Consider the following 11439-nt stretch of genomic DNA (forward strand, 5'->3'; position numbering starts at 1 on the left):
GGGGAAACATCCCCCTAAAATTCAGATATGCTTAAAATGCTCGACCTAATTGCTTTGCTACAACAGGCATCCACACACCACTGTCAAACAATTGTTAGCAAATGTCGAAACAACATATCAAACATAACAAATTGCCATTATTATTACTACTGGTTCTAGTATTACAGTGTACTGTAGTTCTGCGTGTGGTTTGTCCAAGTGGTGTTGCCATACCTCAGCAGAAGCCATTGCTCAGCTCCTGTGGGTACAATCAGTGTCAAACACTATACCATCTCTCTATTTCATTACTTGAAAACGTATTAAAAGTAGAATGTACACTCACCGGCCACTTTATTAGGAACACCTTGGTAGTACCAGGTTGGACCCCCTTTATCCTTTAGAGCTATATTAATTCTTGGTGGCATAGATTCAACAAGGTGCTGGAAACATTCCTCAGAGATTTTGGTCCATATTGACGTGATAGCATCACGCAGTTGCTGCTGATCTGTCGGCTGCACATCCATGATGAGAATCTCCTGTTCCACCACATCCCAAAGGTGCTCTATTGGATTGAGATCTGGTGACTGTGGAGGCCATTGGAGTACAGTGAACTCACTGTCATGTTCAAGAAACCAGGTTGAGGTGATTTGAGCTTTGTGGCATGGTGCGTTATCCTGCTGGAAGCAGCCATCAGAAGATGGGTAAACTGTGGTCATAAAGGGATGGACACGGTCAGCAACAATACTCAGGTAGGCTGTGGTGTTTAAACCATGCTCAGTTGGTACTAAGGGGCCCAAAGTGTGCCAAGAAAATATGCCCCACACCATGGACCACGGAACGCATCTGAACAAGGGGGAGGGGAACCATAATTTCAAGTCATGCGGAGGGGGTGGGGAGGCATATGCATTGAAACAGACAATATTACTAATGTCTTAAATAATGTTGCGGAGCACTTTTTTTTATTCCAACGCCACACAGTCACATCTACAGTACACGCATGAACACAAACACATGCTTGCTCAGATTAACCCCTCTGATCCCACTCTAACATTCACACACAACAGGCCAAGCCTATTTACACATAAACGCACAGATGAAACTATAGCAAACAACAAAGTACATCCAGTCCACAACCACAACCAAAACTCATCTTGCTGCCTTGAATCTAAATCAGCATCATATTCATTATTGTTGTGGTCTTGGTTTGTGTTAGGTTTGTTTTGGTTTTTTTTCTCTCTCTCCTTCCCCTCCCCATTCTGTTTTACTCTCCCTGCAGTGTGTGTGTGTGGCAGGAGGCGTGGCTGGTTTTCCTCTCTCTCCATGAGATTCGGCAGACGAGGCACACCTGGCTGCAATCTCCACTAATCAGCCCTCCACATAAGCCTGGTCATGACTCCACTCCGGTGCCAAATAATTCTGTCCTGTTCGGTAGTGTCACACGGTTTTTGCAGTTTGCTCTCCAGTGATTTTGAAGAGTTTTGCTGTTTGAAACTTCTCAGCTCCTTACCAGTGTTTCTCTTGTGTTTTTTCAGTGTGTGCCTCGCTGCCTGCGTCAGCCACCAGTGCCTCTGCTCTCCAGCGCTTTTTTCCCTGTGTGAAGCTGGATATTTTTTGCAAGCTCAGACGCCTTCCCAGCTCCCAAGCCGGCCAGTCTCCTGTCGCCACCACCTGTGTCTTTTGCCTTACCTTTTTCATTAAAAACCATCAAACTTCATACCTGTGTTTGTCCCTGCCTCAGTTGGTCCAGAACTCAAACCCGCCCCTCAACACATTATCATCACAAGTCAGCACTCTTATCAGACTGATGTGCAGAGCCGCACACACGTGCACCCACACACACACACACACACACACATACCCAACAACAAAACAAGCGCAGCTGCGCAGTTACTGAAAATTAACCAGAACGCTGAATTTCTGACCATTACTGCCCGCAACCTCAATGTGTATGTCCACTCCCGCCCGCTCTCGCAAAACTCTGAGAATTTATGCCGCACAATAATAGAGATGCATTGATTTTGTGTCTTCTCCCGTCCCGCAGGAGAAAACACGTCATTTTATAGGCTATTAATAAAGAGATTCATGGGGTTGTTTGTTTCGTTTCCCTGGCCTGCATGTCTTTTGACGCACTAGTCAGGAATAGCGCTCCTATTTTGTTGTTTTCATTTAGTTTTTAATGAAATAAAGGCTGTTTCATATTCTATTCTCCTCCTCTGTATTTATTTAGGCTATTTTTCTACCTTTATATAATCACGCAGTGATTGAGGTTAAGGCAAGCCCGGCGCCAGGATGAAGTTACTGAGGGAGCGGTTACAAATTACGAGGGGGCAAATCTTTATTATGCAGCATAGGTTCACACAGTGAGTTATAAAGAGCGTGCAGACGTGCGTAATAGTCGCTCGTAATGAGAGCTCGTCGCCGGTTAAACACAATAAACTGCATGTCTTCTTTCATGTTTGTCTCATGACAGATGGAGCTGACAGACAGACAGACAGACAGACAGACAGACAGGTGGAGCAAGCGGCAAATTGGTATGAAAGCTGGTTCAGGGCATATTCGTCCATTTATGAATAAATATGGAGTGGAAACGCTCATGCATGTGCACCAAGTTCCTGTGTTGACATCCTGTCGCTAGGCTACATCTTCTTCTTCTTCTTCTTCTTCTTCTTTTTCTTCTTCTTCTACTGTTTAATGGGTACCCGCGGGACCCGGCGGGACCCAATCCCAATGCAGCCCTCTATGTCAGAGTACAAAAGTTACCCGGGCCATGGCCCCCCTGGCCCCCTCGGTTCTGCGGTCTATGCCCCACACCATTACACCACCACCAGCAGCCTGAACCGTTGATACAGGGCAGGATGGATCCATGCTTTCATGTTGTTTACACCAAATTCTGACCCTACCATCTGAATGTAGCAGCAGAAATCCAGACTCATCAGACCAGGCAACATTTTTCCAATCTTCTATTGCCCAGTTTTGGTGAGCCTGTGTGAACTGTAGCCTCAGTTTCCTGTTGTTAGCTGACAGGAGTGGCACCTGCTTGGTTCAGAGATGGTCTTCTGCATACCTTGGTTGTAACCAGTGGTTATTTGAGTTAGTGTTGCCTTTCTATCATCTTGAACCAGTCTGGCCATTCTCCTCTGACCTCTGGCATCAACAAGGCATTTTCACCCAGAGAACTGATGTTCTTTCTCTTTCTCAGACCATCCTCTGTAAACCCAAGATGGTTGTGCGTGAAAATCCCAGTAGATCAGCAGTTTCTGAAATACTCAGACCAGCGCCTGTGGCACCAACAACCATCACTTAAATCACCTTTCATCCCTGTTCTGATGCTTTTTTTGAACTTCAACACGTCGTCTTGACCATGTCTACATGCCAAAATGCACTTAGTTACTGACACTCGATTGACTGATTAGCTATTTGCGTTAAATAGCGGCATCATGGTATGGTATGTCATGAAAAAAGTCAAATGTCAGCGTATAATCTGTCCTAAAAAAGTTATATTCTGTGCACATTTGTTTTGTGGCCCTAAATCATATGCTGACTCTCTGAATCAAGCTCCCAATCGGGCTTCCACCTCAACATCTGCATCACCAATTTCCCATCTCCAAAATGTTCGTAAGCATGGGTCCAAGTTTCTCCCATTAAGTCTGTTCTTTTTAGATCACAACTTTTGCGTGGGAAATGGCCTACGCCTCTTTTCGGGCTTGTTTTGTGTGTGCAAATATAAATAAGACCACTGGACCCCTGTTGCTGGTCCTTTTCATCTTTTCATTTTTCATATTCCCAGGTTTTATTTTTTATTTATTTATTTTTTCCCTTAAAGATTTAATAGACAAACGTAGACATGCAGGTACATACACGTCCTCTTAATCACACACACACACACACACACTGAAAACTGCAGTAATAGAGGGTCTTCACTGCAGGGGATAGTAAGAATAATAAAATATTTAACCCTTCCCATTTTGCTCTCTCACACACATTCCCCTCTCTTTCAAACGACGTGCGCTCGGAGCCACTTTTCTTCCTTACTATATATAAAGGAGAGCTAGTATTTGTTCATAAATTCCACTGGTCCCAGCTGTACAGTCATAAAAGTGAAGTAAATGTAATAATGTAAGTGATGTGATAATAGAATATAAATAATGTAATGAGCAAAAGCAATACTGTTCTATTATAGCTTAAGGTATCTTGACAACTAAATATCAGATGAGACGAGAATAAAAAGTGTTGTGACACAGAGCACAGTAATGTCTCCTCCACTGAATTCATTATGTTCTGTATATTGTGCATGTAATCACTGACTGCAGGCAACAAAAGAAGATGATTTAACTTACATTTTGTCAACTAAACTCATGTTTGGATCAGTGAGAGTGCTCTTGAGTGTACTTTCTGTTGTTACCTAGGAACACAGAAAATAGTGGTAATTGACCCTTCCCTAAGTCCCGCCCCTTGACACAGACTGGCCAATCATAACAGATAATCGAGCTGGCTCAGACCAGGGTCTGACATCAACACAGCTGTGCTCCATTGAATCTGAGGCGCTTGTTTCAGATGTCCTTCATTTTCAGGCTGGCTTTGTGGATTTGGAGCTAAATGTTGTGCCTGGGGCACGTTGTGTATTAATGATACTCGTTACCTGGAGAGGTTGGAAAAAGATATACGTTTCTTCCCTGTTCCAAAACCAAAATCAAACCCTGGAAAGTGTAGGGTTAGCTAGCTAGCTACTGAAGATATAGCCTACTGAATGTATACACATGCTGCTTTTGCTTTTTAATGATCATAACAGTGAAAAAAGACCGACCCTGCTGTACAGGATCCAGTGAAGGGAAGCAGGGACACTTTGGTGATATTCAACCAGCTGTGTGTCATCACAGTGTGTGCAGATGAACATTGTTTAACTTCACCTGGAGATCCCTGCCTGCCTGGTGGTGGAGGTCCGGGTCCTGGCAGCAGCACGGGGGCAAAGCCAAACACTGATCATCTGCACACACTGTGATGCCACACAGCTGGTTCAATGTCAGTGAAGTTTCCCTTTATATTCATTGTCTTGTGTGGCGATCAGCAGTGATGTGGTGGTTCACTTTTACACTGTGATCTGTAGCCTATAGTTCGGCTTTAGCTTCTAACTATCTTTGTCTTTTTAACCTGTTGTTGCTGCTGAGTCAGTTTGACTCAGGCAGTTAGTTACAGTGTGGGCTCCATGCTTACTCCGACAGCTTGTTGGAACACCACAAAGGGGCGGGGCTTAGCAAAAGGTCAATTGTCAGAATCTTCATGAAAACTGCATGAGTGGGTTTTAAGTAGACATTTCCTTTTAGGATCGGCTGGTGAATGAGGCCCATTGTCCTTTAACATAATCCAGGGTTTTTCAGATTTGTTTTTAATGGTGATGCTGGTTGATAAGTGTGTACGTTTGTTAGTTTCTTTGTCAGTGTAATTCATCTCTAATTAATCTTTCTAACCCCTTTCATACAGGAAACCTCGTTATGACCCATTCATAAGAGGCCGCTGTCACAGAAGAGTCTCCAACTGCACCATTAAACCCCTTGCTGCTAAACCTCTGAATTACATAGAATTATTTCACACAAATTGATAATAAATTTAATCTTCAGCTCACTCTGTCTTGGTCCAATACTTGTGCTCTCTCTTACTCTCTTAATCTCACACTTTTATTAGACCATTGAGATCACTATGAAAACGTCATTTAAACATGAATAACATCTAGAAAAATAAAAAAGCCCATCCCTGATAGAAAGTCATGTTCACTCAAGCAGAGCAGCATTCGACTCACGTTCATCAGCAGTCAGGAAGAAGGTTGGTCTGGGAGCCTGGTCGGACAACATGCATTGACCCTGTCACATCAAGTGCAAATGCAGCTTTAACCCCTGTCAGTCTGCAGTCTGAAAGAGATGTAAAGATCTCTTTTCCACTTGAGAAATTTTGCGCAGCACAGCATCGACGGATACTTAAAACATTGATACCTTCACATCTTCATTGCGCCTCGCAGAGGATGAGATTACATTAAAGTGTCCACAGGGCAGATCCTATGTTACACACATGCACATTGTGCATGCACAGAGGTTCAAATCCAGCAAGCTCTCACAGTTTCATCTCATTAATCTGAGCCCAGTGAAACCATCTCCTTCCCTCCCCCCTGCATGATGCCCTATAAATGCATGTAGTCTGAACATTCCTCCACTGCGTCTCTAAAAACAAGGCAAATTAAATGATTCTTTTTAGGAGCCTGAAATGAACTTTGCATGGTTATGGGCTAATAAATTAAGTTCTTTTGACATTTTGTAGAAAACCCTCCCAGCTTTGAGAATTATTGCTTCATTACGCGATTGTATTATTGAAAGCTTTCCATCAACTTTTTAATATCTTCTTTCATCATGGATGTATGTGTTTGATGTGAGTCTTAATGAATTGGAATGTACTTAGTTATTCCAGTGATGCAAAATCAATGTAATACTAGCCTGAATATTTAGCGGGCAAGTGAGCTGTGAAGATTCGGAAAACTGCACACTTAGACACACATGCACCTTTTCTTTCCCCCTTTTCTTCCTCTCCCTGCACTCACACACACACACACACACACACACACACACACTGGGTCTCTGTCTCCCCTACATGTATAATTACAAAGCATGGTCTCCGTGATCATCACAGTGATTAATTTATACACCTCGGCGCTGTGTGTGTGTGTGTGTGTTTCTGGTGCATACATTTGTTAAAATTCTTAGAATGCAAATGAGGCTTAGCAAGGCTTATTTTCCTTTCTCACATTCATGAAAAGTGGTCTCTCTTAGTTGTAAAACAAATGGAAGAAACACATAAGTCCCATGTAGTGGTATGTAACAGCAAATGAGGCAAATTCATGATAATGGCCGAAACAGCTGATAGCAGAGTACATCTATGATTTAAATATATAGGTCAGATCGGGGCTCATTAGTGGTTCATACCAAGTGCTTTAACTCTGCGGGGAATAGTAATAATAGAGTGCATGTTTATGGATGAGATTCACTGCATGTATGTAGCTGCAGCCTGGCATGGGCTTGTGTCCAACTGTTAGCGCAAATATGACATTGGTAAATTAATGACGAAGCGATACAGCTGGGGTGGCGGCGGCTGTGGTAAATAAATTAGGCCTTACGAGCGAGCTTCCTCAGAGATTTCAGACTTCAGAAGGAAGGCAAGAAGAAAGGGATGGAGGCAGGGAGGAGCGAAAGCAATTGAGGAAGAGTGGAACGCACTGAGATGGATGAGCAGAAACAATTTTGCGATTTTCTCCCCTTTCTTCCTCTCTCAGTCTCCCCTTTCGTCTCCTTTTCGTTTCTGTCCCTTCTAGTTTTTCCTCACTCTTCGTCTTTCCCCTCTCCCTGTCACCCCCTCTTCTGACTAAATGCTTTTCTGTCTGCCCCAGTCTGCACTCCAAGTCTGTCAGTTCTCCTTTGAGAAACCAGGAGGTGAAAAGGGGGAGGGCGACAAAGATGGAGAGAGAGAACAAGAGAGGGAGATGGAGGATGATGGCTCTCAGAATGTAGATATTTCAATATTAATACGGGGTACAATTTCAATAATAGAATTCAACCTCGGATCTCTTCCTCTCTGCGTCTCTCTCAGGGAGCCTTGCTGTCAGGACGTGTTTTCACCAGGATGGGTTAAACTGGGGGCTAATCCATCTTGCTCCATCGAGGACACACACAAACAACATAATCTGACATCGTGTAGCCTCGCGAACACTTGGAAATTCAGATGAAGATGCCTACAGCTCCGAAAGTCGAGGCTCTTTTTCCTGTGAGAGTTGATCCTGACTCTCTGCCAAAGGAATGAAAATCATGGTTGGGTTGTAGACACACAGTCAAGGTGACTTACACCCTCTGAAACACCTTGATGCACACACACACACACACACACACACTCTCCCTACACCGTCTCTGACGAGTACTTCCAGGATGGTCAGTGTATTTGAAAAGTGGCTTGACTCATGTGAGGAGACTGCTCTTTATTTACACTTCCGGCTCTCCATATCACTGCATGGCAGAATTTCTGTTTTTTTCCCACAGATGTTTCATCCCACTTTCCCCTCTCTTGACATTCTAATTCATAATTCTAGTTTTGGGCAGCTGTGCTATCTGCAGGTGGAAGCTGGCACTAATGGACTCAAGAGCTGGAGCTGATATAAAATAATAACTTGTGTTGGAACTGTCACGCTGCTAACCCCTGGCCAAACACACTCCACTTGCTGCAGGTCTATTATTTATTTCATCCTGCCAGCACAATGAATTTGTAGTTCTAGTTGTGTGGCTAAGCTAAGATGCCATTGCCCCTTTGTTCCATTGCACTGTGGAGGGCAGGCTGAGCATGTTAGCATGAAACAAAGAGCACACGTGGACTTTAGCATGCTAACTAGCTAAGGATTTCACATTTCAGGTCGTTTAAGTGAGCACACTGACATCATTCACATCTGTTAATAGAATAATTGCATGTGCACTTGTCACACAATCCATTCAGTCTAAATTACTTAGGATGCTTTCAAACTGGCTCTGTTTGGTTCGGTTCAATCGAACTCAAGTTTGTTTGCCCCCTAAGGCGAGACATGGCAGACATGGGCTAGTTTACTCCTTGAATATGTATTCTTTCAAACTGCTATGAAGAAAACAGTCAAATTATACATTTAGACGTTTATTTTATCACATGGTGTCTACTTGTATTATGTTATTATATAAATCTTTTAATGCCGTTTTCTCAAAAAGATTTTTTTGTCATACTCCAAGTCGTACATCTCAGCCTCTGTAGCACCCATGTACACCAAACTTTCCAGTTATACATCTAGCTATTTTCTGAAGATATTTACAAAGGGATTTGTTAATAAATCATTCCTAGCCTGATTTATGTGACATTTTATTCCCAAAAATATGGCGAAAATCGATTTTTTTTAAGGCTATGGAGAGTATATTTTGATTTTCTAGGTAATAAAAGTAGATATCCTTCAATCCCTTTGTAATGAAAAAAGAATTTTGCACCTGGCTTCATCAGATGTTCAGAACTATCTTCCTAAAATGTATGCAAATTAGCGCATTTTTAATGAGATAGTGCCTCATTTGCATAATTAAACATTAAAATTTTTAAAACTTGTAATACATTTTTTTTTCATACTATTGTAAATAATCGACTGAGGAGGTTTCATGATGATATTTATTATTTTAAAATTTTACCCTATTCACCTGTAGTGTCTCACCTTAAGTGCGGTTTGTTTGGGCAGGTGTGAACACAGCAATCACACTCAGGTGTGCACCAAAACAACCAGACTGAGACCTTCTTGAAGAGGTGGTCTTGGTCCGGTTACAAATGAACTGCTGTTTATATCTACATACCGAGCGGGTCCTCGTCCACAGAGTCCACCATGCTGCACCGCCATGTTTTTACAGCAGCCCAGAAGAGACATACCAAAGACTAGACATTAGCATTTCAATCCACGAATGATGCCACGAAATCTCCCTAATTCTTACACACTTTACAAATTTAATTTACTCCAACATAAAAAAATTAGATAATTATACACTATAGATACACTCTATAGTCTGTTTGCTTTTTTTGTTTGAGAGAGACAAACATTGTGCTGATGAAAAAATAAATCTTCAAGCTCTATATTTACTGAGCAGTGCTTTATCTTGAGTCTTCCAGTGTTTTGTGACTTTAAATGATGTATTTTGAATTCTTCATTCATTTTTTTATGATATTCTTATATTAACTTGTGATCTTTCTTTCACTCTGTCCTTTATCCAAATTTACCTTTGTATCATTTAACATTTGTGAATTTATGCCACTTTGCTCATACCTGGTCTGATATTAAAGGAACTGTTTAAGTGTACAGTCATGTATCCTAATGGAATTAATAGCATTTGATTTGACCAGCTCAGACCTGTGGTTCTCTAAGTAAAGGACATTTGTTTATCATTTGGCTGGCACAGGTGGTGATGCACCAGCCAGAGTTGGACACAGTCAGTGCAGTTCCCATAACACCCCATCATCATGATCACCGTGCTGGGGCATGCTTTAAGAACAAAATACAGGGTAATATTAGCCACCAGCACCAGTTTACCATCTTTACACCAGCGTCCCTGTGACCTTTTCCGTCCTTTCATCCCACTTGTCCGTTTACTCCCAAAGCAGGAGCCAAGAATTTTTCTCAAACTGGAGCAGAAAATTCAGACTGTCTGCCTTATAGCCCTTATCCCCCCTACTTCCCACTCTCCAACCTGCACACACTCTTCTTTTGCCCTTGCCCTTTAAGCTGAAAATAGTGTGCGCCTGTGTACATGAGTGTGATACAGTTTGTGTGTGTATGGGCATGTATTTAAGTGTGTGTGTGTGTGTGTGTGCGCGTGTGTGTGTGTAAGACAGGGAGGGAGGAAAATGAGGACATATGGCTGTGAATTCCCTGAGATCCCACCTAAAACACTGCAGTATTCAACGCATAAATCACCCAGATTGCTGAAACACACAGGATCACTCTGCGCTTATGTTTATGCATCTGTGTGTGTGTGTGTGTGTGTGTGTGTGCACGCACCCGCACTTGCACTTGCACATGCACACACACATACACACACCTGTGCACAAGCCTGGGGAGTATTTCCCTGCAAGCAAACTTTGGTCAATGTGATGATCACACACATTCATTTGCATTTACGTGCCTGCACACTTGTAGGGACATTAGCGTATGTGTGTGTGCGTTCTCATGCACTCGTGTTTGTATGTGTGCGTATGTGTGCATGATTTGCATACCAGTGTACCATTATGGGGCTGCTCTACAAATCCTGGCCTCTAGCTCTGGTCCACCCTACCCCCTCTTCCTCCCTCTGTCTCTTTTTCAGGTTCAGAGCAGGTTCTCTAATGCTATCACTCTAACCATATGGCGGGAGCATCAGTTAAATTGCTGCTGTTTCAGCGCTGCCTGGCCTGCGTACAGATCAAACACACACACAAACACGCGCACATGTGCACCTACTCTGGCTGGCCTGTGTACAGATCCAAACAAAGCCATATGGCCCTTCTCTTTCTTCATTTACCTCATTTACTGTATGTATCCTGGGTGCAGCTCCTCTGTGCAGGACAAGAGGAGCCGGCAACACCTGTCTTTTCAGGCCACAGAACACAGGAAGAGGGGTGAAATAAAGTGGTGCACACGGGACTTTCGATTTGAAGTGAGCCCAGATTTCTGCACTCCTGCTGCCCAAAGCCACTTACGCTCCACCACCAGCTATACGGGAAGACTGTATGAGATTAAATTATAAGATTGAATTAAATTCTCCACCTTATCAGCACTGCAGTGTGCTGCAGATGCAGTTTCTGAAAGTATGGACCTTTCCTGTTTGCATCGTTTTTACTCATGTAAAAAAAAGGTCAGAGCGTTGCCCTCAGAGGCCAGAGTTTATCCAAGAGAGGACAGAACAA

General features: G+C 42.9%; 1 protein-coding gene across 1 annotated transcript in view; it reads left to right on the forward strand.

Annotated features, from left to right (window-relative positions):
* The window catches only part of LOC125883384 (uncharacterized), a 30207-nt gene extending 22560 nt beyond the window's left edge, over positions 1-7647 (forward strand). The window contains exons 3-4 of the mRNA XM_049567617.1: positions 7406-7522; positions 7606-7647. Coding sequence (XP_049423574.1) covers positions 7406-7522; positions 7606-7647 — 159 coding nt within the window. The remainder of the gene's footprint in view (positions 1-7405; positions 7523-7605) is intronic.
* Positions 7648-11439: the final 3792 nt, after the last annotated feature.

This window comes from Epinephelus fuscoguttatus, linkage group LG3 (assembly GCF_011397635.1).
Source record: "Epinephelus fuscoguttatus linkage group LG3, E.fuscoguttatus.final_Chr_v1".
NCBI classification, from domain to species: Eukaryota; Metazoa; Chordata; class Actinopteri; order Perciformes; family Serranidae; genus Epinephelus; species Epinephelus fuscoguttatus.